This window comes from Aulostomus chinensis, chromosome 2 (assembly GCF_037954235.1).
Source record: "Aulostomus chinensis isolate RoL2024-O1b breed Wild chromosome 2, RoL_Achi_v1.0, whole genome shotgun sequence".
NCBI lineage: Eukaryota > Metazoa > Chordata > Actinopteri > Syngnathiformes > Aulostomidae > Aulostomus > Aulostomus chinensis.
Window position 1 is genome coordinate 28,872,914 of NC_141321.1, and position 23,513 is coordinate 28,896,426.

At 42.7% G+C, this 23,513-nt stretch overlaps 1 protein-coding gene across 19 annotated transcripts in view; it reads left to right on the plus strand.

Moving 5' to 3' along the window:
* Positions 1 to 23,513, plus strand: part of LOC147269674 (uncharacterized) — a 353,014-nt gene that overhangs the window by 279,567 nt on the left and 49,934 nt on the right. For 18 of the 19 annotated variants that reach the window (XR_015110555.1, XR_015110556.1, XR_015110550.1 and 15 more), the window contains one exon: positions 7,280 to 7,487. Coding sequence is in view for 1 of the 19 variants with exons in the window: in XM_086188974.1 (XP_086045100.1) it covers positions 7,280 to 7,365 (86 nt within the window). In the remaining 18 variants the exon portion in view is untranslated. Of the gene's footprint in view, positions 1 to 7,279; positions 7,582 to 23,513 lie in introns of those variants that run through there. The other variant, XM_086188974.1, reaches the window with a different exon arrangement.

Consider the following 23,513-nt stretch of genomic DNA (forward strand, 5'->3'; position numbering starts at 1 on the left):
AAACTGAAAACGAGTGCCTTTTATCACACAAATTGTCCAAAAAAGCCTCAAATTGTTTTGCCTGCAATGTTTATCTTAGGGCTTTAGTCAATCGCTGCTGCTGGATCTTTGGAGTTGGGCATGTCATGGATTTAGCATATGCTTCCCTGCAATGCTGAGGCTTAACTCCAGCTTGTGGTTTCTGACTGTCAACCTCCTTGGCTTATGCTCCATTTTCCAGAAACATTCCAAGTGTCATTATGAGATATACTGCAAAAAAAAGAGAGAGAGAGAGAGGAGAAGTCATACACACATGCATGGATACATCTTTGCTCATAAGCACACACACGTGTTTCCTGTCTATATCCGCCTTAACACCATGTGTCTTTCGTGCGGCTAGTCTTCCTCTTCCTGCTACAGCCAATCGCTGCACTAATATGGCTGCACCCCCTAAAGATACAATATACGCTTATTGGCGAGCCACTCTATTAGTGACAAAAGGTCACACTGTGAAAATATTAAACTTATGAAGGACCGGTACTCTCTCCGTACCCAAATATGCGGAGAAAGCACAAAAAAGGTGTTGTGTCCTCTGTGTATGATTATATCTTCTTCCTTCATCCTTCGAGCAGTGACCCAAGGGCCACTATTTTATTGGTCTCAGATGCTGGCTGCCTCACAATGTACAAAAGAGCCTGTTATTCCAGACCTATATTAAAGCTGGCCTTCACATGCAGCATTATCCACATGACACGCACACACACAAGCACAAACACACACATACAATATGTATATAGAAAACAGTGTACACATTATGCATGTGTACGTATGTGCCTGTGTTATGGGTGCAGATGCCTGTATGCGGCAGAGCCTGAACTACTTAAAGGGAGAGCTGTGGCCTCTCTATCCTGTCAAAGGTTATAACAGACTGACAGACAATCCGCTGTGTCCACTTCCCATGTTCAAAACCTTCATAGCTATGAAAGAGTGCTTTAAATCCAGGGAAAGTATCAGTTCTAGTGCAGGGAGGCGTACAGTACAGTCACATGTTGAATGCATTAAAATAGAATCTATGAGATAGGAGTTGCACAAGGAGATGAGAGTGCCAGTGTTTACACTGTTAAAACTGTGTTTGTTTGTGTGTGTGTCTACAGGCATGACCCCATTATCTGCAGGCCTCTGTAGATATGTTTGTTTGTGCATACGGTATGTCAAGTCTATGTGTGAGCATTTCACTCGAGCAAGAGCGTGAGATTTTGTGTGTGTGGAGTTACAGCTATCAAATACTTTTAAAAGCTTGATTTCCCCGGGGAAATGACAGAGGTCATCTCATCAGAGAGGGATGAAAACAACATTTGCATCCGATTGGTCACACCCACAACATTAAAGTTTTAGCTAGACAAAAACATGTCAAAGAAATTTACATCGCTGCACTGACAGAGTCAGAGTCATGGACACAGCCCATTGCCACTTCCAATTATTAAGGCTACTTTTATTGTGCGTGAACTCCATATTCCCCATTACCAATAAAAACATAATGCGGAGGAGATATTTTTTCTTTGTCACAGGCATTATCACCCTCTCCATCCGTTGAGTGTGTATCGAGCTGCCAATCAGAATTAGGGAGTGGGCTAGCAGACGTGAGATGATTCGCCTGGCTCAGCCCCCATGCATGGATTTAAATAATAAAAGAGAGATTTCTCTCAAGGCCCTTAGCGCCTTGCCAATAAGAGAGCAGGGAAAATGGGAAAATGGCCGTGTGCATTGAGAAATAACTGCAAATTGAGGGTATAATGAACGCATTTAATATTTCATTTCTCTGGATGGAAATATCTATAATGGTTGGCTTTTTTTCTCTTTTGCTCACCATTTGGTGGAATTAGGCTCTTTTTTGGCCTCTAAAACCATGAAAAATTTCAACCAGCTGCTCGTCCTGTGAGAGGGAGGGAGGGAGGGAGAGAGAGAGAGAAGGAGAGAGGACCTAGCATTATAAGAACAGTAATCATTCACAATTACAGAACACACAATCCCTTCATCGCTCGCTGTCCTTCGATCTCATCTACGGCAGATCAAGAGCTCATGAGTGTTGGCCCGAGGATGAGAGCTTTCCCTCTTCACTGTGATTGGGAGGCAGCGCAAAAATATTCTCTGCATTGTACCGTGCAGTAATCACCACCATTTTTGCAATACTTAATGGCACATATTACCCATTACCCCTTCAAAATAAAGCATCTTCTATTACCTTCACTGCTGAAGCTGGAATATATGATTTCTGAATACACATCATCACATTTTTCATATTAAATATTCCACAGATGGTATTCAGCTTTTAAAGCTATAGCCATTGCAACATTATATCTGTCAACATTAATAGAAACTACTAAGGAGAGATTTTGTAAGAATGATATAGGTTCCACGTGTCCGTTAGCCGAGGAAGTCTATTAACATGTGGTCAAGTGCATTTTGTCTGCATGTTATGGAACCAAAATTGCATTAAATCTTCTTTTTGACATTACAGGGCTGTAAGCTCTCATTTTTATTTTTGCTAGGCCCAATACTTTTCATTGTTTTAAAAGTTTCAAGTTCAGAGACTTTTCCATGTGTGGAAAATCAGAGTAAATGGCCACAAATATGTACCCTAACTGAAAACAGGTCGGTCAGGTTGTTTATCTTGCCTTTAGTTCTGGTCTTATTTTGACTAGGAGACTTCAAACAGTGCCAGGACACTCATTCACGGAGGGATTCAAGACGACAGTCCATGTTGACTCATATGGATAGATATTTGATGGCTTCACCCTTTAAATGACACATCTTCAGAAAATCCTCTTGATAAATGACAGAAATATATCTGTGGCTTTTTTGTTTGTATAGTTTCTCCAAGTTTTTTTTTTTTGCAACAGTGCCACCTAGATTATTGGAGGACTGCATTATTAACACCCGAGTTTAAAGGCTTATTTCATCCAGATTCTAGTTTTTATCTGACAGTTTCAAGGTTTTATTACACCCGAATACTACTTATATCTACTTGGACAGAAAGTAGTACTTGGGAGAAATAATCCTTTAAAGTACAGGATACTATCGTGCAGTCCTAGGACTGCAACTATTTCTTAATATAAATCGGTATTGGTCTGATGAGCCAACCTTCAAAGTATATTGGCACAGTTTTGTTCAAGACTGTCCGTCTTAGCTCAACACATTTTGAGGATAGAATTTGGTAAATATGTTATTTAGGGGATTTATTACTTTTTCAAATTCACAGTTTGAGTTTTTCTGCATGTACAAAGTAAATCTACGACACAGATAATATTGAACTTTGTAAATATTCGCTATCGCCTGAATCGGTTGTAAAATTTCAACATAAAATCCAATAATCGTGCATTCCAAGGTTTTTTTTTTGTCCTCCTCTGTGGACCATCAGGTGGGACACGAAGATTTGTATATTTTTAACTCTTTTGCAGGTTCTTGGACAGCAAATTTTGTCAATCTTATTGAAGCAAAGAAAAGCCACTGATGGAATCATAAGCATCTTTACCAGTAATTCCTGCTGTATATCCTCACCAGTAACACTCTGCCCGTAACTGTTTTAACACCATGCTAATGAAGTCGTCAGAATAGAGGTACCAGCAACATTAATTGCTTAACATGAATAATGATTATGATGATGATGGTAATGATCATGTCTGTCTGCTGTGAGCAAGCGTGGATTAGCATTATTTGGTATTAAGGTATTGTGTTCATTAGACTTCCAGAATAGATGCATTAGGCTTTATGTTTTTCCTATAAATCAGCTTCAAAGGAAAACTCTCAGACTGCATTTGGTGGAATGAGGTCAGATACACACCATTAATTCAACAGCTCCCAACACACAAACTAGAACAGAGACCAATGGGCCTGAGCAGTTAAAAATTCATTTTGGCTTGTCCTGAATTTGTGTACGGGTGATTACTGACTTTCTCATTTTTATGCTTTACTTTAGATCTGCCACGCGGTGATAAATTATTATCCCAGCATTTCAAATATTAAACGCGTGTATTAATTTCATTTATCATCTGCAAAAACAAGAGGCAAAAACAAAACTGCAAACTATCACAAATCTTCACTTGTGCAGGAGTAAGTCTCAGGAGAAGAATATAGACTTTATACTATTAATTTTAAGTTGTTATGCAAGTATTTAGGGGCTGAATATGGTAGAATTAAAACCGTGGCCCTTCATTTAGAATTGATTTAGCTTAATAGGTGTAATTAGTGAGATGAAAAACAATATATGGAGTAGTTAGCATTCTTGCTTGGTGGATTTTTTTTTTTTTTTTACTTAAATTTTGTTGGATAGGTTAGATTTCAGGTTAGAAACATACTTTAATGCTTAATCTAATCCAAAAAGAATCTGCTCTTTCCATTTTAAATTTGGAACAGCGAGCCAGGCTCATCTCTCGCAGCTGAGAGTTAGTTAGCTAGCAGGCTGTCATCAGTTGCGTGGAGATTGTTTGTGTGAGGTAAAGACACCTCCACCTCCACCTCCGAGGCCTCTTCTCCTGTTGTGTTTCTCTGTGATCTTGCAGTCATGTATGTGATTGGATTTTGGATTAACAAAAACCTGAAATTACACACCTATTGTGTTTCTGCTAAACCCGCTTTCACAGTGATAGGGGCAGGCTCTGCACGGCTCTCTTGGCTGCCGACGTTTGAGATCCCGCCCCTTGTCCCTTCCAGGTTGTTGAAGGAAAAGGATAACAGGATTAGGTCAGGGTCTCTGGGAAGCATCGATTGCCATATTCTGCGGCCTGGTTAAAATGAAAGTGTAACATGGGTCACTGGCTATGGGGTGAGACGTGCTTGGCCTTTGCCCCTTGTGAGGGGAAGATGGCGCTTTGGCAGTGCCAGAGAGCACGGTGACGGGACCTGTGAGATAGGGGATAAGAGCTAGTCACCAACCTCGAAACCACTCTCAGGGTCCCTGACACTGTACCATCTGTGACACTACCCCGGTCCCCCCAGGCTATGCTTATGCTCATCACAGAGATGCTGATAACACAGGGTGTGACTAACATGCCATACAAATCTCCACATCCCAGGCAATGGGAGAAACAGAGCGAGGGGGACACACTTGCACACATACATCCTCTATCATGAGCAGTGGGCAGGAGGCGGGTTGCTTTCAGCTCTCAGGGGCGTGTGGATTTGGGTCTATGATGAGTGGGTGGACCCAGACGGGGTAATGACAGGGTAAGGATTATGTGTGTCGAGTTGTATGTAATTAAATTTGAAACTGACAGTACGATCATCCAAATGTGTGGCTGGGGTGAAGGCAAGTGGGAGGAGCTGAGAGTTGCGCCATGCTGGATTTGAATGGATGGAGAGTGTGTCGTATTTGCTACCAAGCTCTTAAAAGAATTTCAAGTCCTGGGGCCAAGCTTCCCGTCTACTTGATTCTACTGTTATTCTGTTTATTCAGTGGACATCAATTTGTTTACAAGCCATAGTACAACCTTTATTCATGAGTGTAGTTTTGAGTAACATTTGAGTGAAGATATTGCATATATCAGCAAAGCAGAGAACTTCAGATATCATCGTAAGATTTCTATCTAGACTACAATTTCAAAGAATTGTTAAAATAAATGTAAACTATGGTTAAAAGCACAAAAAGTGGACTGTTAATTTTTAATTTTTGTAACACTTTGTGAAACTACTGTAATACTTCTGATTTTTTTTCTTAAGCTACCTATTATTTTACAGATAGTTCCAAATATAACTGCTTTGTCCCTGATTGTGGAAATGCCTGCCCCCCAGCAACATCTGCAGATATGATTTTGAGTGTGCAAGGCTCGATAGGTTATGTTACACACATCAACCGTGCAAACACAGTTTCTTGACAGTTTCACACTATCATTTTTCCACATTTGCTGGCTGTTTTAAGAAAATCCGGGTGGAGCACAGGAAATGACAGCTGACCCTCTCTGCTCTCCCCTTCCCTTCATATTCACTCGCACAATAACACCTTAGAGGAGGCCTTAATCACTGCAGAGAACACACCAGTGTGTGTGTGTGTGTGTGTGTGTGTGTGTGTGTGTGTCTGCGCGTGTGTGCGTACATGTGTGCGTGCATGTGTGCGTGTGTGCTTCACCTGCCCAACATACATGGGTTTAGTTGTTCCCCTGATCCTTGTTCACTAACCTGTCTGCACGCCATGCACTAATGACCCCCCACTTTGAAAACACACATACAAACACAACACACTCACCACTAACAACACACGCACACTACCCTTCTGCTTGTGTTTCCTCTTCCTTAACTTCATCGCTGTTTCTTATTATAAAGACACAATGGGAAGCAGCGTCTGCCCGGGCCAGTAGCGCTAAGCATAAATAATGCAAGGTCAGTGTTTCTCCTCTCCTTTCTCTCCTTTTTCCCCAGGGGAGGGGGTGGGATCTAAGGCTCTGACACACCAGCAGGTCCCTTTCAGCCCATTTATACGCTTTCTGTCTGCTGAACTTCCTCCTTCTCTTTTCTGTCCACCGCCCATCACCGCAGTTTGTCCTCCCTTCCCTTTCCTCTGCTCTTGCTTCTTGTCGTTGCAACCTCTTGCCTCCTCCTCTCCATCACCTTGCGCTTCCTCTCATTCCATCCTTTTCCTCTTTTCTTTTCTGTCATCTTCCTATTTCAGTCTCAAGCCTTACCATCATGTACTCACACCAGTTTGCTTTGCTTTCTCTATTTTTCTTCACCGTGTCCATCTTCCCTTCACTTGATCACTTTCTCTCTTTTTGACTACTCTTGTTTCCAGAGAAGAACATCTTGAAAACTGGAGGGGAAGGCGGGGAGGAGAGGAGTGAAGGGGGGTTGAAACAAGGCTCCCCAGAGCCAGAGGGACAGCTTATCCTTATCAGGCTTCAACCTGCTTATTAGATCCTCCAGGACATGCCACGCTCCCCACTTAAACAGCACCACCTACCCCCCCTCCCCCATCTTTCTCGCCTTTTGATTCTTTCTGTCTCCTTCCACTTAAGGGTTTAATACTGCATCTCACAGCAGACCTGGAGGAGAGGTTTACCCACATAGATAGGAGGAGGAAAAAAATAGGACGTTGGAACAGCACTGTCACATTGTTTTTGTATTGTTTATGAAACTAGAGTCTTGAAGTGAATATTCTAATTGTAAATATTATCGTACCAATACATTTGTGCCACTATAGCATCCTTGCTCGGTTTCTATGTGAGACGATGAAGAGATGGAGGGGAAGAGATCAAGGAAAACTCAGTGCATGGTCTCCCAGCAGTCCCTTTCTTCATCTCCTCCCGTGCAGGTCAAAGACGGCCAAGCCCCATCCTGCCCCTGAACCATCTGCCGTGCCCCAGGAGCTGCCAGGATCTACCCCCATGGAGCCTGTGAGCAGCAGCCCTGCTTATCCCTCACCACCACCCTCTAAGCGTCCAGCACCCAGTCTCAGGGAGAAGCAGCCTGTCAGGGGGGATCTGTCTTCTAGAGAAGAAAACCCTGGAAATCAGGATGATGTAAGCGTCTCTATATTGTATATGTACCAGGTTCTTATATGAAAGTGCCTGCAGACAGAGCAAACTTAAGTTAAGGACATCCACAAGCAGAAGATTTGCCCCAGTAACTGACAGAATCTGTTGATAATACATAGACGGCGATTGCTCGTCAGCCTCCAAGCTCAGTAAATACATAATGAATGTAATGTTTACACCAGCGTCAATGCCAAATGAGGGGACTGCTTATCTTGATATATGTGTGGGCCTGCGCCATCCAGAGGCAAGAATAGATGAGGGGTGCATGGTGTGTGTTTCTTGGAGTAACTGTAGGCTGCAGGCAGCCTTCCTGCTTGCCTGCCTGCCCTCAAACCCATAGAGACTTAGTTGAATGCCAGACCTCCATGCGGAGTCTTAAGATAGACGCACTCACGCAGCAACAGCACAGGGTATCATATCTCTAAGATCCTTACCAAAGACAAGACCCCAACAAAGCACCCTTGCAGAGGTTTACACCAGCCACTCAGCCAATGTAGAGGCCTGACAGTGGACATACACTTGCACGCCATCCGATTAGTCAACATCCATCATATCCTGACGAGGGGGACTCCTTCTGAAAATAAATGTATATTTAGGAGCCTTGCTTTGAGGAGGAGGGTGGGATCTTGTTACATCAGCCTCTCCAGAGGCTAAAATTAATGGCTCTTAGGCTGTCACTGGAGTGACACCCAAGCCCACAGAGAGCTATCAGCAAGCGGCAGCGGTGAATTCCACTGCTCGCTGCCACGTCGACACCAATTCTCACTACCATGTCGAAGGTGTCTTAACAGATGTCACTCACAAGGCAAAGCATGATGGGAGGCATGGGTATCCACACATGCTAATTTGTGCTAACAATAGGATATCATGGTTACGGAGTAGTTTGGGACGTATAACAATTACGTGAGATAAAGGGGCGATGATGATAATCATTTATTATCATAACTATACTTCAATCACTTACAAGAAAATTGCACTGAATGAGTAATATGCTCAGACAGCTGCAGTCTGACATAACTAACTGCAGTTTCAAAGCAGACAGGAAGCAATCATCTGCTCTAAACATACAGGACGGGTCTTTGAATAAATTCTTTTACAATCCTACTTTTGTCCAGAGGTAAAATAACCCCAGTGCTGATATTTTTTTGAAAGGTGATCTTGAACAGAACAGAGCAGAACTGAAACAGAAAATATTGCTCCCATATGTGCTTCATTTTAACTGTAAATACACTCAGCCAAAAATTCAAATTCAACACAACCTCACACATCATTTAGGAAGACTTTCATGGTTTCACTACGTTTGGTCATTGTAAATTAACCAATTATTTCAGGCAGACTTGCCAAACATTAAGATGTCTGTGTATCAAAGTGTGATAAAGGTGTCTCACACAAGTGAGTTGGGAACACACTTTAGTGGAAGAAATGTGGAATTAGTGTGCTCTGCTCAAGTGGGATTTCTCCCCATTGATCGAGAAGGAATCGCCACTACACCCAGAGGTGTGTGAAGATAACACTTGGATTCAATAACACAATCCACACACGTGCATCACTTGTTTCAGGCACACTCACATACTGTCTCGTTGTACATCACACACACACACACACACACACACACACACACACACACACACACACACACACGCACACACACACACACACCGCACTTATGGCCCTGTAGGTGCAATAGACTCACACCATCAGATAGTGTTAAATGAGGAACTAATGAGAGCTGACAAGAGACAGACCAATTAAACCTCATCAATTCCTGCCTCTCCTCTCTCAGGTGCCAGCATATACCCCAATCAACAACTTGATCAGTCAGAAGGTGACACGACGACAAAATGGCCACACCAAATCACCTAAGAACAGTAGCAGACTTATAGCTTCACTCTGCCTGTATGGGGGGGGGGGGGGGCTTCAGCCTTTGGTGGCAGTTAATGAACCTTGTCTTATCAACTGGGCCCAGTGGAGCTGATCCAGTCGAGGCTTGAGTCTTGATTGAGCAAGAATTAAAAGGTGTGAATGAAAAATATCTTTCCACAAAACCAAATAATTACTTCACAATGACATCAAACACTTGTAGATTATCCATCTACCTGACATGTGAGGGAACCGAGATCCAGAATCCTCTCAATTACTGAAATGAGGAGAGAATGTTGCTCGCCGATGTGCCTTCAGACCCTCCATCTTGTAGCGTCTGGTTAAAGTAAGTGAGAAGCCAGCCATAGTTTCAAAGTCAACAAATCACTGCATATTTTATATTATAAACCAAAGTTTGGTCTGTCAGTTTTTTTATGTGGGTTTCTACAGTGAAAGGAACGAATTCAGTGCTGATCCCCGCACAGCAGAACTGGGATGAACCAAAAATAATAACCCCTTCATTTACTTTCAAAGCTGGCCACTTGCTCCACTTGCTGCAAATGACTCCTGACATCCTCTTATTCATAGGAAACCTACTAAACTTCACTCTATAATGTATCCATTTTCTACCTCTTATCCTGTTAAGGGTCGCGGGGGGCTGGAGCCTATCCCAGCTGCCGTTGGGTGAGAGGCAGGGTTCACCCTGAACAGGTCACCAGTCCATCACAGGACCAACACACAGAGACAGACAACCATTCACTCTCACAGTCACACCTACGGTCAATTTAGAGTATCAATCAGCCTCGTCCACTCTTGATGTCTTTGGACTGTGGGAGGAAGCTGGAGTACCAGAGAGAACCCACACAGGAACAGGGAGAACATGGAGACTCCACACAGAAAGACCCCGTGCCCGAGCGGGGACTCGAACCAGGAACCTTCTTGCTGTGAGGCAACAGTGCCGACCACTGCACCACTGTGCTTTATAATGTACAATATGTTATTATTTCATTTGACACAGCGGAAAAAATTGGAAGTACCTTCTGTCTGGTAAAATGACACACATGGATCATCATTGACACTGGACATTCTGAATTTATCGCTGTACCAGTAGCAGTGTAGCAACATCAATACAGCCTTTTCATTATGGTATAAACACTTAATAAGCACACAACAACTTCAATGTCACAGATTAAACTTTATGTTGTCCAAGAACAGTGAGGCTCATTCAGTGCTGCTACTTACTCGTTAAACCCTCTGTTCAGATACAGATTGGTGGTGATGTTCATGCTACAATGCAGACACACCTTCCCACGAATACCATAAACACACATGAAACCCCGTGGCTTCACCTCAACGTATGCAGTCTACAGCGCAGGAAACCCAAAATAGCTCTGAATCACATCTGAAAAGACAGCAGCCAAAGTGCAGTAGCACAAAATACGGATAAGAGGATGTAATGTAACATGACACACCCTGAAACAGAAAAACAAACACATTTACTGGCAGTAGGAAATGAGCAATCGCCTATTTTAAGTAGATTAACTCACCTTTAAAAAAGAAAAAAAAGCACGTAACACTGTAGCCTGTGAACCTGTGTAACTTTTGTCTTTAAGTCAACGACGTGTATGAACTGAAAAATTATTTAACTATAACATACATGCTGGGGGGGGGGCATCAACATTGAAATTTGTTCGTATTTGTGAGTCACATTAATAAGGTAGGGGTTTATATAAATTTTACTCGTCCAAATTTTATTTATAAGTTCATATAACTAAGTGGTTGTATTTACATTTTAGAATTAGTTGGCAAAGTTATTTGATTGGCATCACAAATTTGGTTGAAAGTCTCTCTCACTTTCCATATTTCTCCATACATACATGTTTTTAGTGTATATATATTTTTTTTTTAATTAATCAATTTATTTTTTAATTTTTCCTACTGGGTTACCCAAATTTGATCCCAGGGTCTGATTATTAAAAAATAAATAAATAAATAAAAAATCACCAAACCAATAAAAATGGAGGCCCCGGTACACACCAAACAGTGTTTGATGTCCCCATTTCTGACAAGTGAGCCTCCAAACACCCATTTATTTGGAACTGGTGATCACAACATATGGGCTTGAGCTGTCACAACTTGGACCACAAAAGTGAGCACTGGATACATCCACAGCCCCCCGAGGTAGATGCAGCATATTTCTCCTTCCACATTGGAAATCAATGAGCAGCAAATTATTTATGGAAAATCGCCGCGTGTTGAATTACTGTCGCTGGAGACCATGGGGATTTATACAGAGGTCTGACCACACAAATCACACATAGGCAGCACCTGCTAAGTGAAAGGTGACTCACTCTGAGTCAGGCAGATATGGACGTATGAGTCTGTGTGTGGTTGTCCGCGTATATAGAAATGTAGCTCCCATTCATAACTTAATTTCCTCTCCAAGGTCTAAACAATAACAAGAAAAACTTGAGCGAACTCTATTACAATAGCCCTTTGTTTTCCTTGAACTCTCCTGTGGCTACTCTATCTCCCTGAAAGATGTGATATCTTCATCTGTTGACCTACTTAGGCTACTGTTGCCATACATATTGATTGTTTCTGCTTTGGCTGTCACAACAGAGGCTCACAATAAGCAGAGATGGGATAGACCAATCAAAGCAGCATGTACAGTATCCAAGCTGCTCTGGAATGAAAACTCAAGATGAATACCTATTTCCAAAGACAAACATTTCTCAGATAAAATTTAAATCGGGTCAGGGAGAACTTTTTTTTTTGTGTGTGTCTGTGTTTTTACAGTGTAACAATGGACCCATAGAGATAAGCAATGGAAAATACATTGTAAACTTCCACATATGTACAAGGTCAGAAACGGGTCTTCTGGAGTAAGAGAGAGAGGTTAAGACAGACAGGAGCATGAGTCAGAGGGCAAAGAGGTCCTCACGAGCTGATTTATGAGAGACAAGGTGGAGGGCACAGGACACCCTCTGATCACGGCTTCTGTGTTTTCCTCGTATTTTTTCCCTGTTGGAATGCTTACATGCAGCATGCCCAAAATGACAGATTCATACTGTCCACCCTACCCCAACCCCCACCCCCTCGTTTTTCGCTAGCTCCCAGCCAGCCACCCCCTAGCTTGCTCACAACTACATTTGTCATGTTCTCACATTATAAATCACTCCAGCTAAAGTGGGTCTGATAACTGTGGCATCACTGTCAAATGACTGTTCCCCTAATCTGCCTGCCAGACAGCCCCACAGGCCTTCAAGACCACCATGAATGTCCACACTTAACAGGGTACCACCGGGATACAGCAGGAACATTTGCCTGGCTACTATAATTCAGCTGTTAGCATAACTGGCTCTCACAGATTTGACAGTCTCTTCACACGGTAAAATATGAAGAGCCCTGAAATCTCCCATAGGCCCTTCCCGGTGTGTCAAAAAAGAAAAAAAATAATAAAAGAGTTTCAGCCACTGCGCAATCATCGTTTCCAATTTCCTACAGTCAGTCAAGATTGAGGAGAAACAGTGGAAACGCAACAATTACCCTTCCCATTGTGGGAAATCTTTGTGACAAGCACATGGACATGTTTAAACCTGCCTGGCAAATCAATGTTTATTCAACAGACTGCAGTTGCATACTAAAAGCATACTTTCACTTATAGTTCCTAATTTAGAGCAGACTGATGTCAGCGTAGATGCAAAATCCAACCTGCTACATAGACACTAGCAGATAAATATGGTAATGAAAGCTTTGTAGCCAGTTGCAATATCGCCTTTGCTTTGCTGACTGAGTATGAATTTATTCTGCACTGAACTTTATTCTCCCCCCAATTTTATTATTTTGAGGAATTTGTGGGTAGTTTTTTTTTTTTCCTCACTTCTTTGTATAAAATGCATCTTTGTTTTGGTTTGAATAAATCTTGACAAAATTGAAAGGAATACATATAAAAATAGTAAGGAAATGCGTTGTCCTTCAATGAATTATGGCTGTAGAGATCCCCAGTTGAAGCTCTGACTACACAAACAGGATGTGTTATGGAGGACACATGGGGGTCTTCCAGCTTTGGGGTCTTCCCCCTCACAGCTTCTGTAGGCAGATTTATCATCAAGAGGTTAAGGGTGGTACACCAGCGGAGGGGAGGGAGTCTCAGAGTGGGAGGTGTGTGTGTTGGGGGGGGGGGGGGTCAGCAAGTTACAAGAAGGCAACTTTGCTTGTTTTCTTTCCTTTGAAAAACATGGGGGTGTGCAGGTTGCTTACCTAGAGCCAAAGTCCATAAAGCTGTGAGGAGAGAGTTGCAACCACATGTCTGAGGAGTAATGTGATCCCAAAGGGCTGACCGCTGTTAACTTTTATTACTGTAAATACTCCGTTCGCCCCTGTCCTGTCTCACACTGCCCCTGGTTGCTTTTATGTGCAGCTTGTGTTTGATTAACCCCTGCGATACACTCTAGGCCCATTTGTACGCACTCAGTATACACATAAACAGGCACAAAATGTAGTGCCATAAAATAGGTATATGCTTGTAGACAGACAGACATAAATATGGTGTCACTAGGGGTAACAAAAACATAAATCCTTTATAAACAATGTTCCATTTGTTCAATTACCAGCACAGACACAGGTGCTGTAAAGAGGCTGCTTCTCTGTGCATAAAGAGAAAAAGAAACGCATTTAATCGCTTGCAATTACAAGAAAAGTAAAAACTGATGTGAAATACTAAGAGTACAAGTGCCCTCAGACAGCCCTCTGCCTGTGTAATATTTCCTGAGACTGAAAATTACCACACAAGAGTCACTTTGTTGAATCTTTCAAATGATTTAGGAGGGGAGATTAAAAACGAGACTCGGGCAAATATTAGAGTAATACATGATGTACATAAAGAATATCATGAGTTGAAATAATAGTTAGATTGACAGAAATGTAAGTCATCAGAGAAACGGTCTGACCAACTGATCTGAATCAGTTGGATGTTCAACAGCAGTTGGAGGTTACCATGGTGACGATAACTGCTTAGTTTACACTTCCTGAGCCGTAGTACCAGCAGAAAGACACCTCCGAGGGTATGAGTCGTCTTTGCGAGCTGATCATGGCCCTTTTCACACAGAAATGGATCATGAAGTCTATCTGTCTGTTTATTTTTCTTTCTACTGTCAGTAATCACGGCATGTCTCTGGCTTATTGACAGTCTGGTTTGGAGAGTTTGTGTTTGCCAACTGCGTCTTTTGATCGTGACTGATGAAAGATGGAAATGGCAGACCGAGTGCTTTGGAATGATTATGATGATAATGTGGGTCCTCCCGTTCCCAATTTCAGCCAATCGGAAGAGACGACGCAACGAATGCAAATTGACCAAACACACTCAGTTGATGGCTGTCTGAATGTGGAGCTGTTCAACACTTGTTTTAACAAAGAGTAAATCACTGACTTTACCTTTAAGCGCGAGGAAGTTGCTCATTACCTCCGCAACTTGGAGGGTTCTGGAGCAAAATGTGACTTTAAATGTTAAATCGACGACCCATTGCTACGCTTTCTTAAAAACATGTATGTATTGAGACTGAAAACTGATAAACCAGCTTTTCCCGCACTGTGAGATGTCACTCACTCTCACGTCTTGAAATTGTCACAGAATATCCTATCTTGCAGTAGGCCACTGATAAAGTAGATCAAATAAAATAAAATCAGATCTGCACCCAAATTTCATTGATTCTTCTTTGGCCCCAGCTCCACCCCTCCAACAAGTTGTGTGGAAATCGTCCAGGTACCTTTTTTGCGTATTCAGAGTCAAAGAGCCGAACGACAGTGACGACAATACCTCCTTGGTGGAGGTAAATGTGAACACAAAGACTGAAATAGAATCAATTTGCTAAATAAAGGGTTAATGTCAGAGAAGCTTTAGGAATTTTATTATAGCGCGTTTGATAGTGAGAGATGTGTACAGGCAGACATTCAGACAGACAGGGCTGAGTGGGGGAGACCAGTGAGGTAGAGAACCCTGATTGATAAACTCCCTATCTGGCTATTTACGATCTGGCTGCAGAAGAGGCAGGCTTTGCCAGACAGAAAAGCAATTAATCTGCAAACGAGCTGGGGAACAGCCGGCCTGAGCATTGGAGCCTCCTACCAGCGTCGCTCTGGAGGGGAGATAAGGCTGCAGACGGCTATTTATTGTACATTTTAATTAAGTGCTTGTTAACGCTAGTTATCTTAACAGTCACAAAATTACCGTTGTAATGCATTTAGTTTGAGGAAAAATGGAGAGGGCTGGAGCACTTTATGAAAGCTGGCACAGCTTGCCTTCATTTGAAATCACAGGATAAATTCAGAGGAGGCGGATGCCACAATGATCTAAGCTCAGACGCTAATGGTTATTTAATATGGCCATCAGTGGTCTCAAGTCCCCAGCATACGGCACTCGCACAATAGCCTCCAAACCCTCTTTAACACTTATTTGAGATGACAGGAAAAATGAAACCGTTTGTGCTTTCAATGGAAAAGCAATCATTGGTACATTATACTCTGCTTGCCCTATCATGCTAATGCCGGGTAAAAATGTCACCAAATGTATTTAAAGGGCTGATGGAGTGTTGCCGTTTGATTCCTGCTGCCTGCCTGATTAATAAAAACCTTCAATTTGTATGTAAATGCAACCTGGGGCTCATATCATCTGCACACCTGCACCTGGAGAAAAATAATAAACTCAAGTTTAATGCGGCAATTATGAGAGTTTATGGGGATTGTGGGGAAGAGGGTGGCAGAGGAGAGGCTGGCCTGATGAGAGGTTTCTCAAAGGGGAGTGGGCCGACCCGCACCAGCCCCACTACAGGAATGACCTGATGCACAAATATAACCCCCGGCTCAGAGAGTTTACCACAGCATGCATGCCTCCACAACACAAGCAGGGATAAAGGTAGCCCGGTGATGCTTTGTTCAAAATTATTTGTTAATTCTTTGACTATCAGCTACAACAAGGATTGAGATAAAGTTCCAGGGCCTAGTACATGGAGGAATGAATACCGGGTATATTTGGTATGGTGAAAAGAATTGAATTTATTCATTTGCTCTATAGTTTCTTTAAATTTTGTATCCATCAACTCTCACAGCTCTGTCCATGAATTTGTCCCTGCCAACAGATTTCTCACCGTGTCACAGCAATTAGCGTTTAAAAGAAACATGTCAATTATCATTCAGCGTGTGAATGGTATTGACCTTATGTCAAGCTGGCCACTTTACCTCTGCTAATTGATTTGTGTATTGTGTTGTGCTTTTCTTTTCTTTTACATCAGCCTCACAAACTACTTCCTCCAAGAACAAAGTGAGAGTGTATTGACTAATGTGAGAGGAGCAAAGATTAAAGGCCGTGGCTGTTGATTGAGCTTGTTGGAGAGGTAGCATACAGCTTTCACCCAAACACTGGGACGTTGAAACAAGTTCTTTTGCTCTTTTTTTGGGGTTCAGAGCCAACGTGTCTCACCTTGCCCAATGTAACCTGTCAGGATCAACACTCCTGAAGTATAAAGACCTGCTAAGTGTATTGTCGCTGCCTCTTTCTTTGTTTCAGACAACTCAACAGTTTTTCTCCTAAAACAGAAGTGTATCATCATTCAATTTTAAATGACAACTGACATCCCAAAAAAATTGCAGTGTTATTTGCAAATAATCGGGCAACGTCACTAGATAGAGTGAATAGCTTTATTTCCATTGATATATTCTAATATGCAGTATGACTTTTTGACAAAGATGGTAGAAAATCTGAGATTTCAAAAATATCCTCTTTTTTTTTTAAACAATGGCTTAATCTCACCAGCTTTTCAGACAAGTTTCTCAATTCCACATTGTGTCAAATATTCGGTTCTTAACGTTTGCCTTGTCCAAGAACTTGGGGCGTGAACAATGTCTTCATAGCCAAGTGATTAATAACATCATGGGGATAGAAATCAGGCGCAAGAATGTGTTTCACGATGACTGAGATTGATAAAAGGACCAAGCGTACGCCCGGCTTTTTTTAATCTGATGAAAAGAATGCATATGCACATTTCTGCCTTTTTTAACGGTGAATCTACACCAAGTTTCATGCATCAGGCCTCAGGTTTAGGAGGCCCAGCTTTACAGAAACCTCAGTACTATTGATAGAACCACACATAGCGCACACAGGAAAGTGACAAAGACCATGCAAGAAAAGAAAGAGGGTGAATACAGTGATTTGGAAGAGTGTCAAAAACTTTTGTGGTCTGTATTATATGGGTGAGTGGACTGGAGCGACGCGGTGAGACGGTGATAATAGTTATCTGCTGAGATGATCTACTCGGGCATGATAATAGCGTTACAGTGGTGTGACTGTGAATCAGTACCATGATAGAGCAGAAGATGTGGGCCCTTCTTTCTCAACTCAGCGCAGAAAAAAATCCCCACCTGCCTAATGGCTTTAGACAGCAGCCATTCTGCCCTGCTAATCTGCCGTCTCTCTGAAAATAACTTTTTGTGCTGTATGAAGATTGGATTTTACAGATCACAACGGCAAGGTAATGCATTCACTCAGCTGTACTTCTCATGAGAAACGTATCATGATCTCTAATAATATTCTGTATACGGCTTCAGCCAAGCGCTACCTTTAAATGCGATGCTGTATTAATATTAATATTTATGGACTGTGGAGGAGCGCAAGCCATCTGAGGGGTACTGGCAGAACAAACTTCCATTAATTCCTATGGAGGGGAAAGTCCAAATTAATTCCTATTCACATTTTAATGCCTTTATGCTAATACGGGTAGAGAGGGAAAGGACGGTGAACCCACAGGAGGAGGAGGAGGGTTAAAGTTGACTTCTGCACCTGAGAAATATGCCTTCATAGGGAAATCTGTGACAGGTTTATGCATTGGCAACCATTCACAGATACACAACGCTGATTCCACGAATTCAAAGACTTCAACTGTTCTCTGATAATTCAACTTGTCACTGAGGAGGTACTACTAATGTTTGCACACCTGTATAGATTTTGTTTCTACTGATTAATGTCAGTTGTCATATATCTTTGAGGAGCATTTCCATAATCTAGTTTGGAGCAAATAAGCTCGGTGGCGCAATGTTCATTTGTCAGAAAATGATGGCATAGGTAACGATATGCACCATTTAACAGAGTTGAAAAAGATTTCCAAAAATGGTTTGAGGTCTTGAGGAGTTGCTTTCAGCTGGGATAGTTGTAATTGTCATGCCAGCGAGTATCGGCCATGTTGCTTATTGTCGGTAGATTGTTCGGGGACAACCAGGCAGATGTGGACAAGGAAACAGCTGGTCAAACATTTGCTATGTCAGAGCTTATTTGAAAAAGAGGTTTCCCACTCCCATTTATCAGAGTTCGTTTTTCAGAAAAGGGGGAGAAAAAAAAACCAACGGAAGTGAGCGAAAAACTTCTTCAAAAAAAATTGTCTTTTTTCTGATTTTGCCATTCCTTCGACATTTTCTAAACAAATATTCAGAACATGCATGGAAGTATATAAATAGTGTGTATCTCTTCCCCGGTGTAACTCCTCACAGATTAATTTGTCCAAAACTGTTAAAATAAGACAAAACGTGGAATGAACCTGAAATGTCCTGTATGTCTCTAAATATCTGGGTTGCTCAACGGTGATCAAACGCTGCAGAAGCGATTTCAGGCCCGCGCTGGCGTTAATCAGATGAGGAATCCCAACACCTCCAGTCAACGACCCTCCATCCCACAGGGGAAAATCAAGTCTATCCATTCTGATTTGTCTGGTCTGGTTAATGTGGTGCTGAGCTGAGGCAAACACAAATAGATTGCACTAGTAGCAATTGTGCCCCCCACCACCCCACTGTGATACAGCTGTTATCATTACATATTTACTTGGAGGACAAGTGCGTGCTCCCTCCAGATAGGTCCCTATCAGTACATGTCTGTGTTGTGACACCTGGAGGGTAATTGTCATTAATTGCACTCATTTGGGCAGCAGGTCAGGGCAACTGAAGCGCAGGTGTTTGGGACAAAACATGATTATTTTCATCCAAAGAATGGGAGGATGGGAACGGATGATTTTGCTATTGCAGAAGGCTCCAGACCTAACGGTTGTCCATTTATTCTGCTTCTATCACACATTAGTGGGTAATTGAGGCTCAAAAAAAGAGGGGAAAAAAAAGTGAGAAGAGTGTCATCACCATTATTTGCTCCCCTCCTACATCTCCTCCATAGAGGAGATGGAGCACTCTCATCAGTTAGGAATGGACAAAGTGGGAACATGCCAGGAGTAAGGTCAGTCAGCGTGGCAGCCATTTAACTGCACATTAAACAAACAGGGGCAGCAGTTTTGCAAATCAAATTGCTTTTAAGAAATTAGACCGTGTTTGTTCAGAAAAAAGGTGCTTTTGTTCAAAACACACACCTTGTTATACGTCAAATGGAAAAAACATACTTTGCACCGATAACAGCTTTTACTTGCATTAAACTGACTGCAATGTTGTGATTCCGAAATGGCGACACCATGCAACAAGGCTGTTAACAACAAGGCTGTTAACAAATTCCTTCCATGATAGTCAGTTCAGGTCTTCCGACATCTAAGATTATGACTCTGTGTCAAATAGATCAATTAGATCAACTTGCAGCCATGATGTTGTAGTTTATGCTATAAACCTGATAGCCTGTGTAAAATACTGGTGGTGTTAACGGCAAATTAAAATACATATAAGCTGCACGCAACACAGACGGAGCTGGTGTAGCAGGTAAAAAGGCCCATGCTGCTCCGCTGATGTGTTGCCTCGCATAAGTGTCCAGTGTGTTTAAACCATATGAGCTCTTAAATGAGTCTATAGGGCGAGTAAAACTAATGAAACCCTTTCATGTGGTTTAAATGACTGAAAAAGACACACCAAAGCCACCGTCCCGTGTCTCCTAGTCATCCATCTGCTTGAGTTCATTATTATCTGATTACCTTGTTATCAACCTTCTGATGATGTTGTCAAGCACTATCATCACAGCTACATCATGACTAAGTTGCTGAAAATGTAGAGCAATTACCTGACTGTTCATGCCTGCAGAGCCCAATCACTATGAATTAAAAGCTTGTGTCTGCATTGACAGTTTTATTGAAGCACACACCATATATTTTTCAGCGCACGACTTTCTGCTTCTACACTTCCAGCATTTCCTCCCCTGCTGTTGCCGTTTATCTACTTTTACCCACACCAAGACTGACATGAGTGTCACGCCGACACACACACACACACACACACACACACACACACACACACACGCACTCCTTAGGCTGTGATGTTTTTTCTTTCTTGTGATGAAAACAACAAAAGAGCCATTTAAAACTCAAAAGTACAACTGAGCCTGTCACTCTGAGTGAATACGAGTTTGTGTGTGTTTGTGTATCCCACATGGGCGGAGTGCAGACACCAGGAGCAAACATCCTCAATCTGTCCTAATAGCACAGCAGTATACAAAGCACAGACTTCAAATATAACAACTAAGCTACATTCCCTCATAAAAAAACAGTGTTTACCATTGCTGTGATAATTTACCCAGTAACATGTGCCCTCCACAAGTGCAAACACCAAGGGATGCCAATGTGTGTGTGTGTTGGCTGACAAAAATACACAGCAGCAGCTGGGCCCCGTGTTTGCAGGCCTGCCCTCCACACTCCATACCTCGGCATGGAGGTACACTGTGACTTCTTGACTAGTTAGTGAGAGGAGGAGATGGAGGGCGGGCCTGAACTTGTGTGTACAGGTGTTTGTGACAAATGAGATGTTTATCATCATCTTCGGCACGGATTCTCTCCCAAAAGTGCGTCTTCTGCTAAAATATTGCTTGTCTTGCCAGGCAGAGCTGTGGACTTGTCACTCTCAGCTTTCATTTTGACTCCCCCCAGTTGAACTCATTTCTGTGGGCTACGATATAGAGAAGACAACCCACAGACTTCTGGGAGAAGTTTGCCCTGAAGGTTTTTCTGCTGCAGCAGATTGACAACTGTGTGAGTCCCTCCCGTGGTGCTCATGGTAAGACCCTCTTGCTGGGCTCACTGGATCGATCATCTTCCAACTGACAAACAACTGTTTCATGTCACAAATTGGTGAAATTGGCAGTTTGGAAGGTCTGGGCCCAGGAAACTGCTACATACTCCCACTGGTCACCTCATGAGGTGCATCTAATACAGATCAGTTGGACGTATGCAGTATTTTTCAGATTCAGATTCAGATTCAGATTCAGATGACTTTATTTATCCCCGAGGGGCAATTAATTACACAACTCAAAGCCTGATACAACTATCACAAGCCGACACAATTATTACAGATAATTGTAATGAAATGAAATGAAATGTGATGATTTTGATTAAATCATCACATTTTACCATGCAGTTTATTACAACCATGAATGATCCCGTAGGTTATACCTAACCCTTGAGCACCTCAAAACTATTCTCCTCCCGCTCTCTCATGCCACAAATCCTTGTTTCTGTCCCAAACCTGCTGCATGCACCCCCCCCCCCCCCGTCCACCTGAGTAATATGAGGGGGGGCTGCGGCTGGTAGTGCCAGAGCCCACTTGCCAAAGCCTCAGAAAAGACAGATGGCATGCGGAAATCAATAACCTCACACAACATCACCCATTTTGTGAACAAATGAATTTGCTTTGACAGTATGTGTATGAGCGATCGGGTGACCTGCTCTCTTCCCATCTGAACATCCTCCCTTCCCCTCCCTGAGCGCTCTGTTATTTATGGCAGTTGGGCCCTATGCTCCTGTGTGCTTTGATGTTTAATTCAAGGACCCACAACCAGGCAGGGAGGAGAGCGTGGGTGTGTTGGGAACTCACCGGGGCTTTGGTGCTCAGAAACTCTTGATTTCCTACAAATATTCCCTGCGTTGATCACACTTGTCTGTGGGACTGTTGACGAGTAACTCCACGCAGGGCGGGATGTTGGGGAACGGGATCTGATAGAAGTTTGACCATACCGAAGATGGTACCATAACATGTATTTGATATATTAACAGCCTAGTAACATAACATTCTTGGAGATGTTCCTCAAGCATCCCTTCCCTCTGGAAGTTACAGTGGAAGGTATGAAATCAAAGCCCAGCATTGTCTGCCCTATCATCAAACAGCAGTGGACTAATCTGAGACCTTCACCACTCTCCACCACACACTCACTACCACTAACCTCCACTATATCCTTCTCCCCCTCACCTGCTTTATCTCTCCTTTTCACTCTCTCTTTCTCCTTACCAGGGGCTCTCCAAGATTTATTCCAGCCAAGAGCTGCTCCAGTGAGGGGCTGGTCTTAGCAATTTATGGTTTAATAAGACTTACATAAGTCTTGCAGGTGTGCTTTACGTCCCCCTCCCGAGCCCATTTGGAAAATTTATGGAAGGTCTTTGGATTGCTGGCTGATTTAGAAGTCCTCTTTCCTGTCGTTGGCCTGTCCAGACCACCGCACACTCCCTTAGACGTCTAGCCCGATCGGCCAAATGTTTGTCAGACAGGGGTCTGGCTGGGGACGCGTCTGCCAGAGAAACACAGACATCACAGTTAAGCCCTGTCTGGGCCGAGTACAGGTGTGTGATATACTGTTCATAAACCCAGGTAATGGCGCGTTGGTGTTGGCCGCCTTGTTAATGTAAGAACTGAGATACAAATCAGAGTGACATATAGGCTAGACTGGAGGTGTCCCTCTGGATATGCCTATAGCAATGATTTTTAAATCAGAATAGGTATCAAAAGCCACATTCAATTCTGATACATGTGGCCATTGTTAGGCAGAGGAGAATGGTTTCGCCGCCTTGGCTGGCCCCACTAACCTCCACTATTGTAGGAACACACAGGGGCACCCACAACTGCACGGTGACACACAAGCTGCACAACAGCTCTGTAAAAGCACAGTGAAAAGAAGCCTGAATAGGAATAAGTGTTGCCAAATAACAGTTATTGTGATGAAGCAGTGCTCAGCTGTTAGATTTTAATATGCCAGCTAAGGACACGGCTTTAATCAGAAACAACATCCTCTTCAGTATTCCATTGCGTATTCCAACAAGCACATGAGCAGTGTTGTTTGAAAGCCAAGCTGATGAAAAATGGTGCAATCTCAGTCCCTACTGTTAACTGGTAATTGCTCATCTGGGTAGATGCTAATTGGCA